The 26199-nt window shown below is 41.9% G+C and overlaps 1 protein-coding gene across 1 annotated transcript in view; it reads left to right on the top strand.

Annotated features, from left to right (window-relative positions):
* LOC122799562 (thyroid adenoma-associated protein homolog) overlaps window positions 1-26199 on the top strand; it is a 672025-nt gene that overhangs the window by 440407 nt on the left and 205419 nt on the right. The window contains exon 22 of the mRNA XM_044068695.1: window positions 19081-19330. Within this exon, the coding sequence (XP_043924630.1) occupies window positions 19081-19330 (250 nt within the window). The remainder of the gene's footprint in view (window positions 1-19080; window positions 19331-26199) is intronic.

The raw sequence follows: 26199 nt of genomic DNA on the forward strand, positions 1-26199 counted from the left end.
CTCTTGTCCACTCACTCCACCCTACCTGCAGTTTCTTCTTCACCTTGCTTCCACACTCACCATTACTCTGAACTGTTGATCTCAAGTATTTAAACTCATTCACCTTTGCCAGCTCAATCCCTGCATCCTCACCATTCCTCTGTCCTCCCTCTCATTCACACACATGTATTCTGTCATAGCCTTTCTGACCTTCATTCCTCTCCTCGCTAGAGCATACCTCCACCTCTCCAGGGTCTCTTCAACCTGTTCCCTACTCTCAGTACAAATCACAATGTCATCCGGAAACCTCATGGTCCATTGGGACTCCTGTCTGATTTCGTCTGTCAACCTGTCCATCACCATTGCAAATAAGAAAGGGCTCAGAGCTGATTCTTGATGTAATCCCACCTCTACCTTGAACACATCCGTCACTCCTACTGCAGACCTCACCACTGTCACACTGCCCTTGTACATATCCTGTATCACTAACATACTTCTCTGCCACTCCCGACTTCCTCATATAATATCACAACTCCTCTCTAGGCACCCTGTCATTTGTTTTATCTAAGTCCATAAAGAGACAATGCAGCTCCTTCTGACCTTCTGTATACGTCTCCATCAACACCCACAGAGCAAGCATCACATCTGTAGTGCTCTTTCCTGGCATGAAACTGTACTGCTGCTCACTAATCATCACCTAGCTTCCACTACTCTTTGCCATAACTTCATGTTGTTGCTGATAAATATTATCCCTCTGTAGTTATGACAGCTCTGCACGTCACCCTTATTTTTTAAAAATCGGTACCAATACACCACTTCTCCACTCCTCAGGCATCCTTTTACTTTCCAAGGTTTAGTTAAACAATCTGGTTAAAAACCACGCTGCCATCTCTCCTAAACACTTCTGTGCTTCCACAGGTATTTCATCTGGACCAACAGCCTTTCCATTCTTCATCCTCTTCATAGCTGTCCCTACTTCCTCCTTGCTAATCTGTTGCACTTCTTGATTCACTATCCCCACATCATCCAACCTTCTCTCTCTGTGTCCCATTCCTTCATTCATCACCCTGTCTAAGTACTGTTTCCATTTGCTCAACATACTATTCTCACGTGTGAGTATGTTTCCCTCATTATCCTATATCACCCTAACCTGCTGCACATCTTTCCCAGCTCTGTCCCTCTATCTAGCCAATCAGTACAGGTTCTTTTCTCCCTCCTTAGTGTCCAACCTTTCATACAACTTGCCATACAGCTTATCTTTAGCCTTTGCCACCTCTCTCTTTGCCATACACCTCATCTCTTTATACTCATGTCTACTTTCTTCATTTCTCTGACAGTCCCACTTCTTCTTTGCCAATGTCTTCCTCTGTATACTCTCCTGAACTTCCTCATTCCACCACCAGATCTTCTTGACCTTCTTCCTCTGTCAGATGTCACACCAGGCACCTTTCTAGTGGTTTCCCTTACCACTTCTGCTGTGCTGCCTAGCTATCTGGTAACTCTTCATTGCCACCCAGTGTCTATCTTAACTGTTCCCTGAACTCCACCTTACAGTTATCCACTTTCAACTTTCGTCATTTGATCCTTGGCACTGCCCTCAATCTCCTCCTCCTCTTCTTGATCGTCAGTGTCATCCTACAGACCACCATCCCATGCTGCCTAACTACACTTTCCCCTATCATCATTTTGCAGTCTCCAGTCTCCTTCAGACTGGCCCTCCTGCATAGGATATAATCCACCTGTGTGCATCTTCCTCCACTCGTGTACATCACCCTATGCTCCTACCCCTTCTTAAAATATGTACTAACCACAGTCATGTCCATCCTTTTTGCAAAACACACTACTATCTGATCTTCTGTATTCAACAGCTAAAAATATTCTAGTATGATCACATGATTATCCTTGTCAATTTATGCATTGAGATAAGGACCAGGATCAAATAACAGGGTTTATCTTTCATCAAAAAAGATAGCTAAAACTTGTGGTGAAGGCCATATTTGTTCTATGTTTTGGCCAAAAAACAGACTGGAATGGCTCTTAGATCTTGAAATACAAATCCAGTCATGCACACGTAACCTCTTCAAGCATTTTACCAGTAAAAGGACATTTTGAGCTATATCTGCCATTATCCAGATCACCTAATCTTTAGTGACTGAAGTAGCTAAGGCCTGCTTTTTAAGTCTGATGGAAGATCCTATTTCTTAAGTGATGACATTGCGATGTGGTGAAGAAATGGACCCCCTACACCTCCATTAATGCTATAACAGTCCTGGTGGGGCAAGGATGCAGTCCACAAGTGATAGTAGTTATTATTATAACTCAAGTAGAAAAGTCATCAAAATTGGGAATAGGAAATTCAGGCCAAATACAATATCATGATTTCTCTGTGGCACCTGACAAACATCCCTGAGAGCACACCCTAGCCATCCCTTGATCTGATCCAGAGGATAATATGCAAGCTCCTTGTGAAATTCCTCCTAGTGATAATCCATTTTATGAAGTTATTCCAAATATTCAGAAATGTGTGTACTATTTAATAAATTAGCAGGACAATATGTAGTGTGATATTGGAACTAGGTGCAAGAGACTTGAATTAAACAGTTAGTGACACAAGCACCCACAGTGATCTTTTTAAATGTGATTAAACTAGTTAAATTACAAGAAGATGACAGACAGAAATGAATGACTGCAATAACACTGAAGGAGGTGAACGATATTTTGAAGTTCAAGAACTGTTACAAATACCAGGAGACATTGCAGAGAATATTTAGAAAATCTTTGCATAAGACATTATTGAAATTGTAAATGTTACTGAATTTGGAGATGCATGACCAAAAAGGTGAATGGCTATCACATATACATATAAAAGGGGGTCTACTTTATGCGCTCAAAAGCTGCAAAACCCAAATCCAAATAGTGTGGCACGTAAAGAGTGAACCGCGAATACGTTGAATGAACGAAACCGTGAAAGTGGAAATATTGAATTCGCATAGTTGGCCCGTCTGCGGTATAGCTCCTTAAGGTAAGTTTGCGATAGTTATGGACCTTAGGGTTAGGGAGGGGGTTAAGGTAAGTGGATAGGTGGGTAGTGTTTGTAAGGTTTTGTCTAGGTAATGTATGTAAGGTTTAGTGTAGGGTTTTGTTAAGTGCATGTGTGTGGAATATTTAGTCTGTTTGGGTATAGCTCCGTAGGGGAAGTGTGTGGTAGTTACAGACCTTAGGGTTAGGGAGGGGTTAAGGATAGTGCATAGATAGTTGTGTATGTGGGATTTAGTGTAAGGTTAGCAGCAGAGTTTTGGTGCTTTAATTTAGGGTTAGAAGTAGGGTTTTGGCTAGTGTATGTATGTGTTTTTTTTTTATTGTGTTTGGGTATGTAGTGTGTTGCGGGTGGTGGGTTGGCTGACTAGGATGGTTCAAGGTTTTAAATTTTGCGCTTTAGTACTTTCGACGTATTCGCGGTTCGCTCTTTGTGTCACGCTGTTTGGATTCGGGTTTTTCGTGTTTCAAGCACATAAAGTACACCCTATAAAAGGCATGTAAAGATAGAGTTGCTAGCCTTAGTGACACGTTTTGTGAGTACGTATCTTTGTGGGTGTGGATGTGGATGAAGTGGTAGTGGGAAGTGACCATAAGCCATTACAAAGAATATTTAAGAAGTTGTTGCCCAGGACGCTGCTGAAATTAAAAAATAATGTTACTGAAATTGCAGAAGTATGACCAGAGTATTTGGTCTGGTTGTTGATGAAAATGGTCTGTGGGTCAGTCCACCATTGCGTTTAACATACAAAGCTTAATTAATGAAGACATAAAGACTGACTGATTTATGTATTTATTTAAGTACATGTAATAGATATTGTGAGTCTTCAATACTTGCCTGAGTAACAAGGTATACATGATTATGGTCCTTTGCTGCAAATATCCCACTCCAGGCTACTGTCCTTTAACCACTCTGTCACTATCTTGGCCACTAAAAATGCCCCGCCCCAGTCTTAAATACACATCCTGTTTATACTTAAAACACACGTTTAAATCAAGCTAAATACAGCTGCTACCCATCTGGACAGATCACCTAAGCATATCGCTCAGTTAAGCTTCATGCTCTCTTCATGTACCACTTCAGTGTGCTACTGTAGGTGTTTATCATTCCTGTATGCTTGTCTGTGTCCTGTTTGCTCTGTATATATATACATAGGAATGTATTCTCTTTGTATTTTGTTCTTGTTCACCTCTGGTGCTAATATCTTATTTATCTTAATATTTTGTAATTTACTGTTCTAACACAGTGGTGAAGTAGGTAGTGTCACTTCATAGAAAGAGGTTCCTTGGTTTGATTCTCAGCTCAGGTACCTTCTGTGTGGAGTCTGCATGTTCACCTTATGTTTGCATGGGTTTTCTCTAGGTGCTCCAGTTTCCTCCCACATTTCAAAGACATGCAGTAGGTAGATTGGACACACTAAAATGGGTCATAGCTCTGAGAGTGTGTGTGTGTGTGTGTGTGTGTGTGTGTGTGTGTACGTATGATGTAGAAGAATAACAGTGCCAAGGCTAGCCACCTGCTTTGTAAACATTGGCTCTAGATGATTGTCAGAGATAAAATGGCACTCCAACCCCATGTGCCAAAATGGGAAAACGGGTCATGGATGCACGGATGGATACTGCTTTAACTTCTTGTACATTACCTTAATTGTGTTTTCTTCCTAGGCTAAGACTGCAATTGGTCAGTTCTGATCTTTGCTCTACCACTTTAAAATAAATAAATACATATATAAATCAGGTTATACCACAATTATCCACACAAAAGAAGCATAGAGTTTTTGATGGCTAATGGGAATGATCTGGAAAGTCAAATGCCTGAAGAACTTACTGTCAAAGGATGGTCATATCAGATGGTTAGAACAGAAATAAGTCTGAATTAAGATATATACAGCAGTGCTTTCATTTAAAGGACAACAATGGGATTGCATTATTAAATGCTCAACTTCTCTGTCCTTTTCTCCCTGTTTATTGTCCCTGCTATGAATAAATAACACAGCATTTAAAATGTTTTAAATTGACTGTTTTTCTCCAATAGAACTGTACCTTACTGTATTGTGGTGGTTTCACTTTCAAAAATGTTTTATCCCACCCTTGCTACAGTCTCCAATTCACTGATGTCATCAAGGCCACTGAATACAGGTAGATTTCTGGCCACTTGCTTCCCCAAACTGACATCACCATGTTTGTCCTAAAAATCCACCCATGGTGTGATGTCACAGCTCCCTGGTCCTTCCCCTTCTCATACAGAAAGTAAAGGAAAGAACAAGGAAACAGTACACGAGCCAAGTCTGCTGCTGTTAGCTGTCAATCACAGTAGGTAACAGCTCAAATTACCCTTAGCATTTTGACAGCTAGGGATGTTAGCTCTGAAGGGGAATGGGAGACGAGTCAAAGTAGTACAATTCCGGCTTCACAAAAAAATGCAGTTTAGCTGTTCTAAAAAGAAGCAGCAGTAAAAAGCACTTTGAAAGTCTGATGTTGATCGTGTTTCACTGCTGCAGTCATTATACCTGGGTTATCCTGCCGTCAGGCGGTCCCGCAGTCGGCCAGAGTTCCAAAGTCTTGGTCCGGCGTCGGTTGCTGTCACCTCCTCCCTGACGTCAGTGTGTCAGGGGTGTATAAGAAGTAGCCGATGCCATTTTCTCCAGTCTTTCTTGCCGCGCGGTGCCCAAAGCAAAAGTAGTTCGCAAGTGCCAGTCGGCCGACTCCTGAGATATCTGTTTCAAATTTCAGAGCCGAAGTCTTCAATAAAGCTAAGTATCCCATTGGGGAAATTTTTTCTTGCCTCGGACCAATATCAGTAAAAGTTAATAATTGTATTTCTTGTGGGAAGCAAATACCTCATAAGGATTTTCATTCTTACTGTATTCCATGCCTAGGCCCAGATCACGACACTAGTTGCCGATTTTGTGCTAGATTTAACAAACACACTATTAAACGTCGGTTTGATTTTGCTCGCCATTACTTCGGCCGAAGGTTTAATTATAACATGCCATTGGAACAGCCAACTACCAGAATTCACAAAAAATGCAAAGATAAGGATAAGGACAGGCATCCGAGGCCCAAAACTGACGACAAAGCCTCTTCTAGGCCAGTCGCCGGTTCGCCGGTTCTCAGTGAGGTGCTTTCACAGCCTCTGACACCCGCTACCTCAGAGCCGCAGGCCACGACCGACTCCCTCGTGGAGTTGCCTAGGCCTCTGGATACTCAAGGTGTTGGGCCTATGGAGACTAACCCTTCAGATGGGTCCGGAGCCGCTGAGCAGGTATCGGCTTCTGAGGGTGTTTTCAGACCTTCACAACTTACCATTGCATCTACAGCTAAGTCTAAAACTACATTAAAGACAAAGAAGCAAGTGCAGTATTCACCTGGACAGGCCTCCATGCCTAAAAAGCAGTTGCTCAAAATGGCCGAAGACTTAATTACTCTGATCAGGGGTTCCCATCCCCCTCCTGATAAAAGGCCTAGGCAGGATACAGACTGTGATTCCTCTGACCAGGTTTCAATATATTCTGATTCCTCTTCAGACCAGGGATATTCTTTACCCCCCTATGAGAACTCTGATGCTGAAGTATCAATTCCTTCAGCCTCTCCTTCTGAGGATTACTCTTTTGGGGAAACTTTACATACCATGAGGGAGCATTTCCATTGGGAGGGCCAGGATTACTCAGAATCCAAGAAAAGGCTCAGAGACTTTCTTTTATTGCCTCAGCACAGGCCCCTTGCTATTCCGCCAGTGTTGGATATTGTGGACGATGTGTTCTCTGAATCCAGTTTAAATCCAGATTCTTTACCCCCTGTTCCAGTCAAGCCAGACAGGTACTACAGAATCCCTGACTCTCACAAATTTCTTTATAAAAACCCTGCTGCTGACCCAGAAACTATTTCCCAGGGTCCCAAAGGGGTCAAGGCCTCCACGGCTAAAAATCCAGTTCCCTCAGACAGGGATTCTAGAGCAAAGTTCGGCTTTGTTAAGGGCAGATCCTGCCTCTTAAACCTGGTTGACTTCTTTGAAACAGTCACCAAGGCCATTGATGAAGGGAAGGTGGTCCACACAGCCTATCTGGACCTCGCAAAAGCCTTCGATACAATACCCCACTCTGGCATTATAGATAGCTCACCAGCTTAAATATAAACCCCTATGTCACTAGATGGGTTGCAAACTGGCTCAAGGGCAGAACCCACAAGGTTAGAATTGCTGGAGCCATGTCAGACTACAAACCAGTTACAAGTGGCGTCCCACAAGGCTCAGTCCTGGGACCTCTCTTGTTTGGTATATATTTCTCTGAGGTACAGGCCAACACGGAAGGACTGTGGCTGACCAAGTTCGCAGATGACTGCAAACTGGGCGCCATAATCGACTCTCCAGCCAACACAAGCATCCTCCAAAAGGGCCTCATAGAAACAGACAACTGGTGCCAGAGCCATGGCCTCAAGCTAAACGCTAAAAAGTGTATAGTCATCCCCTTTGGCAAAAACAAAGTGCCCACAAATTACCACATAGGTGGTAATCCATTAAGTACAGAAGAAGTAATTAGGGACCTGGGGACCCAAGTTGATAGCAATCTCTCATTTGACAACCACGTGGCCAAAGTGGTTAGAAAAACATTTTATATAGCCCACCTAATAATGAAGGGATTCACATCTAGATTAGGGGAGGTCATCGTGCCTCTTTACTCATCCCTCATCAGGCCCATAATTGAGTACAATGCCCCTTTTGGGATGTACCTTACCAGCCACCTGCAGCAACTGGAAAGACCCCAAAGGTACCTCACCAAGAGGATCAAAGGGCTCAAACAGATGCCATATGCTGCCCGGTTAAAGAAACTCCAGCTCTACTCAGTGGCATACCGCCTGCTCAGAGGCGATCTGTGCCTGACGTATAAAGACATGTCCAACCCGGAATTAATGGACATGCTGCACCTCAGAAAATCCAAATCCCATCAAGCTACGAGCTCGAGAGACTTGAACCTCAGCACTGAAATAAATAGGACATGCTGGAGGGACAGATTCATAACCCAGAGGCTCCCTTCACTCTGGAATAAAATCCCAGTCCAGGTTAGGCAGAGTCCCTCATTAACTCTCTTCAAGAGGAATCTTAATGAGTGGATGGGAGATCATAGTTTTACCCCGGGTATCACTTCTGTGTCACTGTTAGACAGAGGCACAGTATACTAACTTCGAAAAAGGGCATAGCAAAATTAATTTAAAATGGGTGGCGAAAGCCAAACATACTCTGGCTAGGCTTATAAATGCCCTAGGGCAGATAGCCTAGTATGAACCTATGAACCTATTAGACAGATGGGGGAAGAAAGTTTACACCTCTGTAACTTTAGCAGTAAGGGCTTTAAATTGCCAGTTTCACATGCTTAAATATCAACAGTATTTACTGTCTCAGTTGAAACAGAAAATGAGTACAAGTGCAGAACAACCTGATTGTAAGGAAATGCAGGATTTATTGCATGCAGCTGAACAAGTGGGAAAACATATACTTTGCAATGTGGTTTTGATTCATTAGAAGCTTCTTGTAGAGCAACAGTTACAGGATCTGTGATTCGAAGACATGCTTGGTTAAAGGAACAAACCTTACCAGGTCATGTTAAGGCAAAATTATTGGATGCTCCATTACAGCAAGATATTTTATTTGGTGTTAAGGCAGAAGAGGTATTAAAGAAAATGGAGGATAAGGCAAAATCTGTGCAAACAGTGAAGGATTTCCTACAGGTACAGTCACCAAGATTTAGCAGGAATTTGCCTACGAAAAATTGGTCCTTTCTAGTGTAAGACAGGCCATAAAGAGGCAGATACAGACGCCCAACAGGCAGATCTCAGCCCCAGGGCTCTTACATACCACGACAGAGGGGTGCTTCAACCCCAAAAGGAGGTGTGGACAAGTCACAACCTTACAGGAAACAGTCCCAATGACTTCCCCCTTCCAATGCCAAACTCTTCCCTTTTGGCAGCTCCCTTAGGGGGGAAACTAGCACTTTTCTCACAAAACTGGCAAGCAATCACCCAAGACAAATGGGTGCTGAATATTGTGTCTCAAGGTTACAGGTTCCACTTTCACACTTTACCAAGGCTAAAAGGTATGCCAGACCTGCCACACAATCAATGGGCAGAGGCACAAAAACAAATTACAGCCCTCCTGCACATGAGAGCTATTCAAAAAGTACCACAGCAGTAACAAGGACAAGGATTTTACTCAAGACTCTTCCTGGTCCACAGAAAGGACAAAGCCTGGAGACCCATACTAGACCTTTCCACTCTAAATACTTACCTGGATGTTCTGAAATTCAAAATGTTGACACTACAGCAGCTTCTTCCCATGTTGGGCAAGAAAGCTTGGCTTGTTACTTTGGACCTCAAAGAGGCATACCTGTATGTCCCTATCAGACAAAATTGCAGAAGATACCTCAGATTCATAGCTGGTTCAATGCACTACCAATTCTCTGCACTGCCCTTTGCCTTATCTACTGCGCCCAGGGTCTTCACAAAGTGCCTGGCACCAGTAATTACATTTTGCAGACAAAAAGGAATTCAAATATATCCATACCTGGACGACTGCCTGATTCAAGCGGAGCAAGGACATTCTTCTAAAGCATCTGGCGTTTGTAAAAAAGTTGTTAAGTTGCCTAGGGTACACAGCAAACAAAAAGAATTCAAAACTAGTGCCCTCACAAGAGATAATATTCCTGGGTGCCAGCTTAAATACAACTGCACAGATGGCTTATCTTATGCCAGACAAACAAGGACAACTGACTCAGTATTTTCAAATGATGGCAACAAAGTCCCAACTCCCTGCAAGAAAAATTCTGCAGGCCTTGGGATTCATGGCATCCTGCATTCTACTAATTCCATATGCCAGACTGCATATGAGGAAATTTCAATGGTACCTAAAAAGTGTTTGGACTCAACACCCTCACAGCTTGGAAACAGTAATACCACTAATTCCCTGCCTACAACAGGAGTTTCGATGGTGGGCACAGGCATGTCACCTCAACAAGGGTCAGCCTTTCACTCTTCCCACAGCCAAGCAGACTTTAACAACAGATGCTTCGGATTATGCCTGGGGAGCACACATGGCAGGAAAATGTATTCAGGGCATATGGACCACAGACCAAATGCATCTTCACTTCAATCAAAAAGAGATGTTGGCTGTACAAAATGTCCTAACAGCTTTCAAGGACCTTCTGCATCCAGGGCAATTACTATTAAAGACAGACAACACCACTGTAATGTGGTACATAAACAAGCAAGGGGGCACTCATTCTTACCCCCTATGCAGACAAGCCATGACCTTGTGGAGCACAACTATAACTTATCAAGTTTATCTGCAAGCACAATTCCTGCCAGGAAAGAAAAATACTCTGGCAGACGACTTAAGCAGAAACATCATGGATCCTCACGAGTGGAAATTAAATCCACAAGTATTCAGTATGATAATACAAAAATGGGGGTGCCCAGACATAGATCTCTTTGCCTCACCACTGAATTGCCAACTACAAAAATTCTGCACAAGGACTTATCACACACAGGCATGGAAAGTGGATGCTCTTTAGTTCAGCTGGAAAAGCCTAAACGTTTATGCCTTCCCACCTCTGCCTCTCCTTTCAAAGGTACTCCTAAAAGCCAGACAAGACAAACCACAGATTATTCTGATTGCTCCAGACTGGCCACGCCAGCACTGGTACCCAATCTTAAAGAACTTAGCTCAAGGCCCACCTTGGATTATGCCTCAAATTCCACACCTATTGACTCAGCAAAACAGTCAGATCCTGCACAATCAGCTCAAAACCTTATCCCTGGCTGCATGGCAGATTCATTAGCCAAACAGACAACACCTCTATCTAAAGCTGTTATGGGTGTCATTTTGGAGGCCAGGAGGCCTAGCACCAGGAAATCTTATTCAGAAAAGTAGAAGAGATTCTGTGCCTGGAACCAGGCTCAAAGCTTTTGACCCTCCTGTCCCTAACATTCCTCAGATACTGCAATACTTAACTGAGATGCTGGACAAAGGACTATCCTTCTCATCCGTTAAGATCCACGCTTCTGCCATTTCGGCTCATTACAACACAGATCCTCCTATTTTCTCTCATCCATTGCTAAAGCAGTACCTCAGAGGGGCTAAAAACATAAGACCGCCCCGGAGAGCACCAACTCCTACTTGGGACCTCAGTTTTGTCTTGGAAAAACTCACTTTACCTCCTTTTGAGCCAGCCAATTCAGCAGAATTAAAATGTATATCATGGAAAACTGCTCTACTACTGGCAGTAACCTCAGCACAAAGTGTGTCAGAACTGCAGGCACTAATGGCAGTGGAGTCTTTCATCATTTTCCACCAAGACAGGGTTTCTCTAAGAACAAACCCTTCATTTATGCCTAAGGTGGTATCTAGTGTGGCTCTTAACCAAATTATTCACTTGCCAACTTTTTATCCAAATCCCCAGAATAAAGGGGAAAGAATTCTACATTACTTGGACATACACAGGCAATTACACTTCTATTTGGACAAAACAATAGCTTTCAGAAAAACTGAACAATTGTTTGTATCTTATGCTGCAAGATCACAGGGGAAGGCTATTTCAAAGCAGACCATTTCAAAGTGGCTAGGACACTGTATCAGGTTCTGCTACACACAACATGGGAACCTGTACCATCTAACATTAGGCCACATTCCACCAGGGCAACTGCAACTTCTACTGCCTATCTTAGAGGAGTACCTACCAAAGACATTTTGGGAGCTGCAACTTGGAGTTCAGTGCACACCTTTACCAAGCATTATCACTTGCCTCTTTACTCTAGATCCAGAGCTGGCTTTGCCACTGCAGTGCTGCAGGGCCTCATAGCCACACCAAATCCTCTATAGAACCAGCCACCCTGACTCAGCTTTGGGATTCTACCCAAGTGTAATGACTGCAGCAGTGAAACACGATGAACATAGTACAGTTTTGTACCTACCATAAATGTAGATGTTCGAGTGTCTTCACTGCTGCAGTCCTGGTTACCCACCCGCCATCCCCTCTTTCTTAGCTGGGTCTTAGCTATATCTTTCTACACTATACTACCTATGTGGTGTATATGCTGGTTACTGAAGGTTTTGTTTTTACCTTACTGTATGTTTTGTAAGCAATATGTATTGCCTATCTTTTTGGGGGCACCTGACATCTGGGGCAAGAAAAACTGAAGAAAATGGCGTTGGCTGCTTCTTATATACCCCTGATGCACTGACGTCAGGGAGGAGGCAACAGCAACCGATGCCGGGCCAAGACTTTGGAACTCTGGCCGACTGCGGGACCGTCTGACGGCAGGATAACCCAAGTGTAATGACTGCAGCAGTGAAGACACTCGAACATCTAAATTTATGGTAGGTACAAAACTGTACTTTCTGTGGCATTTGCACTGTTTGTGTTTTAAGTAGTCATTGAACGGCTTGAAATGTTACTTAAAACTAGCTGACTGAAAGACAGCAGTGTATGCTTGTAAAATCAATGCAGTGACAGGAGCCTTAGGAAGAAAGAGGCGTGTGTGATGTAACTTTTTATAGATGAGCACTGCATTTTGGGATACCTAGAGGCAGACTAAACAATCAGAATTACTTTGAGATGCCAGACTCCATGTGGTCAGACTCAGAAATTATGTATAAAAATATTTAAAAACCTGTAAATAGTCCCAGAGTGGTGTTAAAATGTAGGAAACACCAAATCATGATGAAATAAACATGTTTTTTGAGACTGTGGGTGCGGTTCTCCTTTAAGGAAGGGATTTAGCTGTATCTGATGTAACACTGTATGAATCTAGTATTCTTCCTAAGGCTGCAAATCACTGTGCAGCATCCTGGTTTGCTGTGGCACTGTCCAATGTCGGGAACAGTTACCTCTGCAGTTAAATAATATACCTGGCAAGAATCTTATTTCAGAAGCAACTAAAGAATTTTGCAAACGGATATCTAACGGCTATTCTGAGAAGTAGCATGAAGCCAACACATTTTTCGTATGTGCATTAGCAGCCTGAAAATCTCATTACCTGAAAAGATTCATAAAGGTGACTCTTAGAATTTATTAATTCTGACCAAAGCATTTATTATGCACAATTGAAGAAGATGGATGTTTATTTACTGTTGTAAATTGACTTGAGAGAGTTTATTTAAAAAATGTAACCTACTTTAGGCAAATTTTGCCTTGAAAATAAATTTGTATAGCAGATAATGCTTTGCTATAGTCAATTCATATTTTTACTCTGTTTTGGGTAATACAGAATGTATATGTTTCTTTTTATTATATTTAAAATGTCTTCATTTTTTAAAGAAGATGAATGCTTATTTAATTCATATTTTATTTTTTTTTTTTACTTATATTATACATGTTTTAAAATGTTCAAGCATTATTTTCATATGTGTATTTTGCCTGTATGGAGTTCCTATTTCCCTCAATTTTCAGTGTTTACCTTTTCTAATTCTCTTTTTCTTTTTTTTTTTAAATATTGAAGTGTCAAACTGTTAACCGTTTCAACAGTTGCCCTCATACATACCTTCTTGGCTGAATATCTGGTGCATTCCTACTTGTTTGTTTTGCTAAGTGGTCTTATTGCTTATTGTTAAGTGGATCCTCATCTGTATTATACCTGCTCTTTAATCAAATGTTCGCACTTCTTTTTAGCTGGTTTCATTTACTGATGTGTTAGTTGCTGCAGTCTTGCTATCTTTTTTGATATTAAGTTATAAAATGCACAAAATAAATGATTTTTATATGACTTTGTACAGTAAAAGCTGACTTTATGTATTAGAAAAACTGTATAAGGCTTTCCCTTATAGGCCTTCACTAGATGGAAGTTCATTTACATCCCCATCAAACAAGATTACAAGTTATGTCCCTAAGATGCTCCAGACATGGAAGGCTGTTGAAGCACATAGATATTCTAACAGTTCGTTAATAAATGCAAAGTCTGAGAAGCAAAATGTATTGCACATATTTACAATGCTACCTCTAAAATGTTTAAAATAAAATGTCGTTCCTAGAAATTGAAAGTGATATCAGGAGTCAGGGAGGTAGGGTGAAAAGAGCAATTATGCTGGCTCATCCACTCTGCTTATTATATCAAGTTGGAAGGGTGGCCTAATGGTTAAGGAGTTTGCCTTACAAACACAAGGTGCAGGGTTTGAGTCTCACAAGGGATAACTGGCTAGTCTTAAAATGGCTCGCAAGGACAGTTAGCTTAGTACTAACCTATGAACCTTATAGTGTCAGTACTTCCACCCAATTAAGAAATACCAACAAATGCCATGGTGTACAGGACCAGAGTATGTGACTTTGCAGGCTGCTCCTCTACACTCCCCCTGCGCAGCCTGCCATTGGTGCACACCCTGCCCGGGTGAGGGTGACTTAACGAATAAATTGTGCTGATGATTAAATGGGGGTATAGAAACGGGTGGGGGAGAATCAAAAGCAGTGCTTTAGGTAATGAAATGTAATTTAATGCGACTATGTTTATGAAAGTTTAAATATGTATTCCTTAATTGTTATCTCAGTTTCAGAATGATGGATCATTTCACATTTGATAAAGGAGAAATAGCGTATTGGTGCGTTCCATTAAGGGAATGGCACCAGAGAGTTCCAATATAATAATCATTGGTACATTCCTTTAAGAAAATGGCACCAGAGAGTTCCAATATGATAATCACGTAGTCTAGTTTCCTTTCATAGGTGTGTACTAGGCTGTTGGCCCTGGAGCCTTTACAAGCCTAGCCCATAGGATTACTCTGGCATCACGCCACCCAACCTTAGTTCCTACTGCCTCTGTTGAGAAGAGCCACTGGAGTGAAACCCGAGGTGAATTTTCTATTTCCCATCCACTCATCAAGATTTCTCTTGAAGAGGGCCAGTGAGGTGCTCTGCTTGACTTGTATGGGAAGTTTGTTCCATAGCATGGACAGTCTTTGGGTTATGAACCTGTCCCTCCAGCTTGTTCTGTTGATTGTGGTAATGAGGTTGAGGTCTCTGGAGCATGTGGTGCAGAGGGATTAGGATTTCTTTAGATGTAGCATTTCTAACAGAGCTGGGTCAGACATGGCTTTGTAAGTCAAGCAGAGATCGCCTCTAAGTAGGCGATATGAGACAGAGAATAGTTGGAGTTTTTGAGTCTGTCCATATAGGACAAGTGTTTAAGGCCTAGGATCCCCTTTGTGAGGTACTTTTGCAGCCTCTCCAGTTGTTGCAGGTGTCTAGTGAGATGTATGCCAAATGGGGCATTGTACTCGATGATTGGCCTAATGAGGGAAGAGTAGAGGGAGACAATGACCTCTTTCTTCCTGGATGCAAAATCCTTAGTAATGAGATGTGCCACATAGAAGGGCTTACTGACCGCAGTGCCAACGTGGTGGTCAAAAGAGAGGTTCCTGTCAACCTGTGTTCCCAGATCTCTTATAACATCTTCTGTGTTCAGTGGACTACCATCAGTGTGGTAATTCAAGGGAACTGGGTTTTTCCCAAAGTGGATGAAGACACATTTTTTGGCATTGAGCTTAAGGCCATGGTTCTGACACCGGTTGTTGGTCTCATTGAGGCCTTTTTTCTGTAGGATGTCAGCATCACTTGAGGAGTTAATAATAGCTCCCAACTTGCAATCATCTGGGAACTTTGTCAGCCAGAGGCCCTTTGTGTTGGCCTGGACTTCAGAGAAGTAGATACCAAACAGGAGAGGACCCAGGACCGAACCCTGTGGGACTCAACTCGTGACTGGTCGGCAGTCTGACTTGGAGCCAGCTACTTTCACACTGTGGGTTTTATCTGTGAGCAAGTTTGCAACCCACCTAGTGATATAGGGGTTAATGCCTAGCTTATTAAGTTTTTCTATGATTCCTGAGTGGGGAATGGTATCAAGCTAGGCTGTATGAACCACCTTACCTTCATCCAGAGCTCTGTTGACCGACTCAAAGAAGTCGTCCAAGTTAAGCAGGCATGATCTAACCCTTCACAAAACCAAACTGTGTAGGATCCAGAGTTTGGAGATTCCCTGTATCCTTGTTTATTAGGTCCATGATGATGCATTCCATAGCTTTGCATATCAGTCTCATCAAGCTAATGGGGTGATAGTTCCCAGGGTCTGTAGTCACTCCTTCTTTGTAGAGAGGGATGACTGTAGCAGTGCACCATTCAGTAGGGACAAAGCCTGAGGTGAGGCTGTGATTGAACAGGGCACACAGGTGAAGTGCCAGTTCACTCTGTAGTTCATGTAGAACACAGCCAGGGATACTGTCAAGTCCCATAGATGTTGTATTCTTGGCATTGGACAGTGCTGTTTTAACATGTGCAGCAGTAATACTAGATGCCTGGCAATCTATTGGTATTGTGATTGGTCCTTTGGGGGGGAGGGGTAAAGTTAGCACTGAGTCTGTCCGACAGTATATTTGCAATATTTGTTGGCTTGGTATAGGAGGTACCATTGTGCAGTAGCTCAGAGCAAATCTGGGTATTGCCATGGAGATTCTTTACATAACTGTAGAAGGCCTTGTGGTTGGTTTTACTATCTGCTGCAATTCTGTTTTCATAGCTAGCTTTAGAGGATTTGATGAGGGATCTTAACCTTTTGTTGAGGCTGATAAGGGAGTTTTTCCAGTCTTGGGACTTCACCTTCTTCTGCATCAGTTTCCTCCTTCTGTTGTAGAGTTTGTCTATGGCAGGGGATCACCAGATTGGCTTCCTTTTTTTGAGCGTCTTAGTTGGGTATGGTGAGATCCATGCATTTGTGTACACGTTCGTACAGTGTATTGGTGTATGATTTGACGGTCATTCAATTATTCTCCATTTGCATGGGTGCTGTGAAGTTAGCCACCTCTGATTTTAGGAGCTCAAAGTTAGCTTTGAAGAAGTTTTTCGTGGTGGTTACCTTTGTTGGGGGGGATAGGAGGGATGTGGATTTCCAAGGTGATTAGCTTGTGATCAGATCTAACCGGGGAGGAGCTGACTATTGGTGTAGAGCAACGGTCGCCCATATTAGTAATGACCAGGTTAAGGATGTTGCTACCTCTAGTGGGGGTAAGAACAAGCTGGTCCAGGGCATTGGAATTAATGAATTCCAGGTAGCGTTGGGCAAGTGTATTGGACATGAGTAGTTTTCCCAGTTAATGGAGGGGTAGTTGAAGTCGCCCAGTATGAGAGTGTTAGGTTGGACCCTAATATTCTCCAGGGTGCTTAGGAATGTGGAGTGTGAATCTTGGGACATGGTTGGGGACCTATAGCAGGCTACGACCTGAATCGCTGTCTTACCCAATGTTAGCTGCACCTGAAGTATCTCAGATGGGTTATGTTGCGCTACCAGTCTGGAGGTGTGTGCATCCTTTATGAATATGGAAACAGCACCACCTTTGGAGCTTCGGTCCAAGTTCTGGTGCCAAAATGTGTGGAATGAGTTGCAGCCTGGTAGTGCAGGGGTGCTTTCTGCTGTCGTGAACCAGGTCTCTGTTACAGCACAAATGTCAATGTTCTCCATTTTAAGGAGTACTTCGATAATGTGTAAGTAAAGTTGATAAAACCATCAACAGCCATACTTGTATCACATCTGTCATTTTTATGCATGGCAGATGCCAAATGGTGCACCATGACAGGACAGAAATGCTGCTGTGCCCTATGCAGCATGACAACCCTTAAACACCCTGTAGGAAGAGAGTTCCCAATTTAATCCAAGTGTAGGTGGAACAGAAGTAGAATTCCGCTGGTACTTGTACCATATAATGCCTTTCCTGAGTCTGATCCCAACTGCTTCCTTTTTTCGACATGGTATTGATAATGCAGGCATAACCATACTAGATGTACAAGACTGGTTTGGAGTTTGTAATGTCTTGTGAAGTTGCATTCATGCCAGTATAGATACATTTGATTGTCAGAATGGCATACTGTAACTCATGTTGGGGGTGTAATTGGCCTGTCGCTTGGAATTTTTCGCCTGCTGCTATCAGGAAGTTAGTTATTCACCATGCAATCACTCACCAAACATCTAAAGGACTATGTAAGTAATGCAGCTGAATGCAGATGTCTTGCATACAGTTTGCCTCATCCAATACAGCTTGAGAAACTGATAATAGAGTCATAGACTCGTAGATTAGCACCAGGCTAACAGCCCTTGTGGGCCATTTTAAGCCTAGCTAATGATCCCATGTGAGAATCAATCCCTGTACCTTGTGCCTGTAAGGTAAACACCTTAACCATTATGCCAACCTCAAGAGCCTCAATATGGGCCCTGAATGGGTGGATATAAAATATTATCTCCTAGAATGACAAGATTTTTATGTTCTTGAAAATACTTCATTTTACATTTTTCCTAATGCTATCTTTAGTATACTCATCAGTTTTGTTTTGTGTGTTTTTATTTATTTCTGCTATAAGTAGATTGTGACTGAAAAGTGGTACTAGTGGCCTGACTTTCTCGAGTGTTAAATTTTACATAAATCTTTCATTCATTGGGAGCCTGGAGTGACTTTAAAGGAATGAAAAGGTTATACTCCCCACAAAATGTCTTGCAGAGGGACAGAATGGTCAGCATTTTGTGTCCTTGTGTAGTTATGGCTCTAAATGTTGTATAAGGATGATGTATGACTTGATATCCATAAGATATATAGCATCAGTGCAAGGCTGTATGCAAACGTTATACCTTTCTTTTGCATTAAAATTGTTTTGCTCTATCTATAGAACTGTGTTATGTATGATAGTGCAGCGATCCCAAAAAATGTAATTCCTTCACTACAGTCTCTTTATTTGCATTGTTATAATTTTGTGTTAGAAACAAAGTGTTTCTGAGTGGTAATGTTTGTACTTCATAGTAATGCTGAGTATCAAATTAAGAGTGTATTTTTCTGTGCTCTTTATTCAGTGAATTGTACAGATTTTCTGCTTTCACTCTATTGTAATTCCAGGATTCTTGGGCTCTGGCTGAAATTGGTCCTTATTGGATCAGTCCGCTATGCCAGTTAACAAATAAAGATACATACCCATATAAAATGCTACCTTTCTTGGACTGAGTTTTTTAAAATGTAAAGGTAATGCTAGACTTTTCCTTTCTCCCATTTTATAGGTGCACTGACTGCTCGGATGCTAGGCCAGAGAAGGAGTAAGGAGGATACATCGGCTCAGAACGGGATGTCTCCCCAAGCCTTTTTTAGCAACTACCCTGAGTTACAAGATGTGCTACTGAAGGACCTGCGTTTGGCAGCAAGTTTTGGAAGAGTACCAAAGAAAGGAAAATTTCACCTTTTCCCTTCCCTTCAGTCAATCCTGGCCCTTTTGGCAAAACTTCTGCCAGCTGCATCTGTAGATGCTGACAGGTGAGGTGCATCGTGCTTCTCGGTAGGGGAAAGGATTATAGAACAACCTTACCCGAGTTTAGATGCATGTTACTTTTTCTGTGTGTTTCTCTTTTGTTTTGTTTTTGTTTACCTTTCTGGCTGCTTTTTACAAAGGTAAGTCTTTCATCTTCCTCTTTCATCTTATAGTTCATTTCTTACTGTCACCACCCCCTTTCCCTAGGTGTATTTTTTTCACTAGTTTTGTTTTCAGTTATGATTATGCCCCTGTGTGCCTGTATGCCTGTGTCAAGTTCCTGTAAATGTCTGCTTGTTTTCTGCATTAGTGTATTTCATAGGTATATGCTAGGCATACAGTTACTAAGAACATTGAGAAGCGCAGCCAGCTAAGCCCGCAAATAATTGGATTAATTAAGCTTCCAAATGGGAGAGTACCATGCTACATGTCCCAGGGTGAATTGCCTATTACTCATCCACTCGTGCTGAGAGTAGTTTTGAATGTGGTTAGTCTGTTGTATTGCTTTTGACTTTTAGAACTTATTTTTTAAGTGCAAAATTTGTTGGGTTAGGAATCTGTTGTGCCAGCATGTTGTTTTTATGTGTCCGTGAAGGTTAGGGTGTTTGGTGCGGATGTTTTTTTGAGCTGTTTGTTTTGTGTAGGTGGAGAAAATCAAACGGTCTTTCATGGCTCAGAAGGTCTGGCACAAATCACCATAAAAGGAGGCTTTAAATCTGTTTGTCTAACTTAGTGAGTTTGAAGCAGTGCTTTTCTTGATCAGAAATCATTGTGACCCTCCAGATTGGACAAGGTGGTTAGAGGGGTGCACTCTGAAGGGGATATTGTAGTCTGTGGTGGGCTTGATGAGGGAGGTAATAGGGAGATGGAGTATGGCATTTTTACTCCAGGAAGTATGCCTTTAAAATTAATGGGGCTAGGAGGAAGGATTTTCTGACTATGAGCAGCACTTATGAACACAATCATGGTTAACAGATAGTTTGTTTTTGACTAAGATGCTCAGATCCCTGATGAATGAGTAAACTGAGTGCATCTTTGATATGTTATGAAGTCTGGAAGTCTTACTTGCTGAATAAGAACTCACTACATTTTTTTTGCATTAAGCTTAAGCTCACAATTAGAACACCAGGCATTAGTCCAATTGTCTGATTGAGCCCTTGTTGAAGAATATTTATATTTCTAGAGAAGCGCCCATTTTGTAGTGGTTGGCAGACCTAGGGAGCCATATCCCACTCGACATTTGTATTAAGGTCAGAAGCGGAAGAGAACATAGACTTAGTAACTCTACTGGTGACATGCTTTCTTGTGGAAGAGATAACCCTGACCCTTACTGTACTAGCCTTGTCATTAAGTTAGATGGATATTCAGCTGACGGCATGCATTGGGAATTGTATTGAAGGCCTTGGGTAGGGCCACATAAGCAGTGTGGGCAACATAGCTCACATCTATAGCTTCAGTGATCTTATCAAAGAAATTGATTAGATGTAGTGGATATGACATACTTTGAGATGGGGGACTGAAGTTTCCCTGTATCATTGTTTGTGATATCTGGTGTGATATATTGCATGACATTACAAGTGATACTGTTGATAATTATAGGTCTATAATTAGCTGGCTCTGTGGTAATTGTGATGGGGCAACCCTTGTGTAGTAGAACAACTAGGGTAGTTGCCAAGTGTTACTTAAAAAAACAGAGGAGAGAATGAGGTTAAATGGGTAAAACTGAGCTTGATTACCAGGAAACAGATGGGTACTTTGCCTGAATCCATTAAAGTTACTTTTTTGGTCATTGAAAGGAATGGTAGGACTTGATAAAAGGATATAGTAGAGGGAGAGTAGGTGTTATATGGGTAATGAGGAGGAACAAATGTTGAGATATTGAATGAAGTTGGAGCTGAATTTGTTGGCAAGGATGTTGGTGACAGCCTCAAGATCAGAATAAGAGCAGCCACTGGATAATTATTCAAAATGACCTCCCAAGATTCCTGCTAAAGTTAAAGAAAGCTTTTTTTAGTTGTCTTTGGTTGAAATAAATTGTAATTGATAAGTAGATTTTTTGCCAACTAATTCTAAATCCCTTTAAGCCCGTGAAAAGGTTTGATCAAGATATACATGTGGATTTTTTTTTTTTTTTTTTAGCAGTCAGTTGGGAACCTGTTAAATTGTCAAATGCAGTTTAATCAAAACATTATTATGGAACTTGCTAACAAGGACACAGGCAGTCTACATGCCCTGGACCCAGGCCAGTTTGGGTGTGTTAAAAGCAGATCCTGCCTCCTGAATTTGATGAGCTTATTTAAACATGTCACTAATACATTCGACTCTGAAAATCAATTCATACTGCCTACCTGAACCTAGAAAAGGCCTTTGATACTGTCCTGCATTCTGGTATTATTGACAAGCTAATCAAACTAAATGTAAACCCCTGTTATCTGCTGGGTAATATACTGGCTAACTGACGGAACCTAGTCTTTTAGTGTGGGAGGCACACTCTCGACAAAAAGAGTAGTTACTAGTGGTGTCCCCGAGATCAGTTCTTGGACCACTTCTGTTTGGGATTTACTTCTCTGGTGTCAAGGCTGACATCAAGGGCCTGTGTTTGATCATGTTTAGAGATGACTGCAAACTTGGAGCTGTCATTAACTCCCTGTCTAACTTCCAGTTTCTTTTAGAGGGACTCCCATGTACCAATAAGTGGTGCCTGGACCACAGCCTAAAACTAAATACCAAGAAGTGCAGCATTGTGTCCTTAGGCAAAACTGGGCACCCATGTACCTACCACATAGATGATGCCCCTTAAAAAGTTGACAACCGTTAGGAACCTGGGCACTTTCATTGACAACGAACTGTTCTTTGATTACCATGTATCCATTACTATTAGGAAGTTATTTTAACTTGCCAGGCTAATCCTAAGGCACAGAATAAGTACTCTGATGATGTTATCCTTTTCTATTCCTCCCACATCAGACACATAGCAGCGTAATTGGCCGTTTGATACATACCCATGTAACCATATGAGCCACTGTGAGAGACAGCAGCATCTTCTCAAGAAGATAATCCAGGTCATGTGTTCACTGAATGACCGAGACTGTCTTAAAGTGGCCTCTCTCTTTCTTTTCTGTTTCATACAGACTCCTGAGAGTTGGCCTTTGTCTAGCCTACAAAGCCTAAAATGATCCAGTTCTAAGCAACCTCCTGTACATCCACAAAACAGACACCCTCAACAGCAGTCAGTGTCTTTCAGCTTCCACCAAAACATAAGTAGGACCTGCCTGCGAGATAGATGTATATCCCAGAGAATTCCTATTTTATGGAATAGACTTCCTTTGGGTGTAAAGCAAAGTGCTTCCCTAGCCCTCTTTAAGCATAACATGACTAAATGGATGGGTGATCATAAGTACACCCTCAGGTCTGGCCCTCTCAAGCTGTCATTGAAAAGGGGCGAAACTAGGCATAAATTAGTCATGTAATGGGTACTTATGATTAGATACTGTGGAGAGGCAGTAATGGTACTCTAGATCAGCATCATAGTACTGACCTATGAACCTATAAATACCATGTGGTAGAAAACAAAGTAGCCAGAAACCACTTTTGATAATTTGAGTTTACAGGGTGTGTGTGTGTGTGTGTGTGTGTGTGTGTGTGTGTGTGTGTGTGTGTGTGTGTGTGTGTGTGTGTGTGTGTGTGTGTGTGTGTGTGTGTGTGTGTATATATATATATATATATATATATATATATATATATACTTCTAAATCTCGAAAGACTGAAAGACCGACTTTCAGTATCTCGAGATTTAAATACCGAACACCTACTATACCGAAATATTACAAAACCAAATGTTACTGTACTGAAAATTCATAATACCGAATTTTCAGCAAACAACATTCAGTTTTGTAATATAACCTCCACTACAACATCACAAACACCCCCCCAAACCTTAACTAAAACACTAAACACACACACCTACAAAACCTGTACCCCCCCTGCTACTAATATATATACCAGTTCTTAGGACGCACTACCATGAAAGACACAAAAATCCTACCGCTAAGCACCCTACGCTTACTTCACACACCATCACACATATACGCGAAAAACACACATACTACACCTTCAAAAAGCACACTGCCTTCAACAGTAACACACACACACACACACACCCATCTAACCCAACCAACTCCCAAAACTTCCCACAACACTACAAAACTATATATATATATATATATATATATATATATATAAGGAGGGGGTTGTGGGTGCCACTCCCTACACAGAGGGGTGCAAGGAGACATATGCAAGAAAAGCAGTTTTATGATCAGCAAGACATTTTTTTGCTGTTTTTATTCTGCTGAACAGCGTTTGATTTAAAATATGTTCAGTAAATTGGAATGAATCCCATTTATATGATAATTCCATCCTAAAGTTTTATTTCTGAAGTTAACATTGTATTTGTGACAGGTGGGAACAGGCATCTCAGTGCTGCTGTTTAAATGAGAGTAGAATTTGGAGCTAAATGCAGCAGCTTGGGGAAGAGGTTAATTTGGAGGGAGATCAGACTGAAATTAATCTAAATTATCTAGAAACAACTGAAGGGCATCTTTGGAGTAGCCTGTAAATGTAGTAAGCATCTGTGGGGGGAGTGATGTTGGTTTTGAAGGAAAAGCTGATAATCTAGTGAACAGACGTAACTAGAGAGAGTGTGGTGTTGGGTTGCACAAACAGGCAGTATTGGTGAAGACGTGGTCAGGAAGACGCACACCCTTATGATCTGGTCTATGGAACTGCCATTTAGAAAACCCAGGAACTGCTGTACATGCCTTTTGGTTGTATAGGTGTCTCAATTGATGGAGGAGGTAGTCAAAACATACAAGCAGTATATTGAGTAGCAAATACTGAAGAGGACGCAAAATTCACAAGGATGTTAATAGCTGGTTTTGCTAAGGGTCTGTAGGATGTTTTCATGTGGAGTTTGGAGTGAGATGAGGGTGTCATGGGTAAATATGGAAATGCCTTTGCAGATTCATTGGATCTCAATGAATGGTGAACACTGAATACAGGTATTGAGAGAGTGTTATGAGATCATTGGAACCAAGTTTCAGTAAAAGTAGATGTGGATGTGATCAAGGGTGGAGAAGGCTTTAAATTCAGACCATTTTCCTATGTAGACGCTAGCATAAAGCAGAGGTTTGTTTATGATGTGTTTTAGGAGGCTTAGTTTAAGATTTCTTTTATAGTGTCATCATTTCAGAATTTCTTGTTGCATTGTTGTGCAGTAGAGATAGGATGCTTGCCAAAACTAGTGCATGTGAGAGGCTGGCCTTCATTTTTTTTTTTTTTTTTTTTTGGGGGGGGGGGTCTTTTTCTCTGTCCACTGCAATACCCTGCAGTTTACTATCCAGTGTCCCACATCCATTGCCAGGTCTACCAGCCTCTGCGTACCCTCCAGACTTCTTCAGTTAGGGCTAGGGCCACCGCAAAACCTTAAGGGTGTCTTGGAAGTCTGGGTGTCAACATCTGCTGGGAGGATTATTATGACCTACATGATTGCTCCCTCTTGGTTACTGTGGTAAAGACTGGGAGTAGGTGTGCAATGTTCCTATCACTTCGTCAAAACTTCACCAGTTCGAACACCATATATTCGAACTGTGAAGTTCGAAAACTGATTATCGCGAAACCGGGGAACACCGAATTCTTTCCCAGGGAAAGAATTTGGTTGGGCTGTTTCTGTGGCTTCGTGATTTTAAGCACTGTGGTGGAAAGTTACAGGTCGGGTTCTGGTAAGTGTGCGATTGTGCGGATGTTAGGGCTTGGGTTAGGTGGTTTAGGGCGCGGGTGAGGTGGGTATGCGATAGTGACAGACTGTAGGGTTAGGGCAGGATAGGTGAGTTAGGGTTAGGGTGCGGGTCAGGTGAGTGTGTGATAGCAAAGGACCTTAGTGTTAGGGTTAAGGTAAGTGGATAGATAGTAGTGTATGTATAGTTTAGTGTAGGGTTAGATGTAGGATTTTAAGTGTATGTGTGTGGATTGCTGTTTTTTTGGTGTGCTTGTGTTGTGTGTGTGTTTCTTGGAACAGCGATTTTTTTTTTCCCCTGGGAAAAAAATCGCTGTTATAAGCCTTCGATTGTTTGGTTTTGCACTTCGAGGTTAGATGTTTGAACATATGGTGTTCGAACTTCTGCCGTTTCGTCGAAGTGATATAAACCCGGTGTGCAGTGTTTCGCCGCACTTCCACAGCAGTTCAGCCATGTCCCCAAACATTTCCCTCCCAGACCTCTGCCAAGGTATGACTCCATGGATGCCCACAGGACTGCCTCTCCCCAGAAATGGCAACACCCATCCTTCCCTGCCACTCGCTCACCTAAATTGCTGTTCAAACCTGGTTCAGCTGGGCTTTATTCAGGTCTTTATTCTTCTGCCCCACCGGAGTGACCTCAATTAGGCCTTCAGTTTGAGTAAGTGTTTACACCTCAGACAGATTATATGTTATTGTGTGCTAGGAATAAGGTTATATTGGTAAGCATGAGGAAATTGCTACACTGTCTCAATTTTCCAAATGCAGGCAAGTAATTTGACCATACAAGTGGCCAGTACATAATGATAGATAGGTATAGAACTCAGTAAGTCCAGTTTAGTAGGTACAGTTGTTACAGTAGCTTGAGGGCTGACCACTAGTGTAGTAATGTTAGGTAATCTGGAGCTACAGCTAGGTGAGCAATCTGAATGGGAATGGCAGTAATCACACAAAAACGTAGCTAGCTATGGTAGCACAAAACTTGTAGGAGCTTCAAGGATGTAGGGAGACAAATTGAGATTATAATTTGTTAAAATAGTAATTAAAATAGCACAAAAACTGCTCAAACTTAAGTAGATAGTC

Source organism: Protopterus annectens, chromosome 4.part0, assembly GCF_019279795.1.
Source record: "Protopterus annectens isolate FY-2018-M chromosome 4.part0, PAN1.0, whole genome shotgun sequence".
Lineage (NCBI taxonomy): Eukaryota > Metazoa > Chordata > Ceratodontiformes > Protopteridae > Protopterus > Protopterus annectens.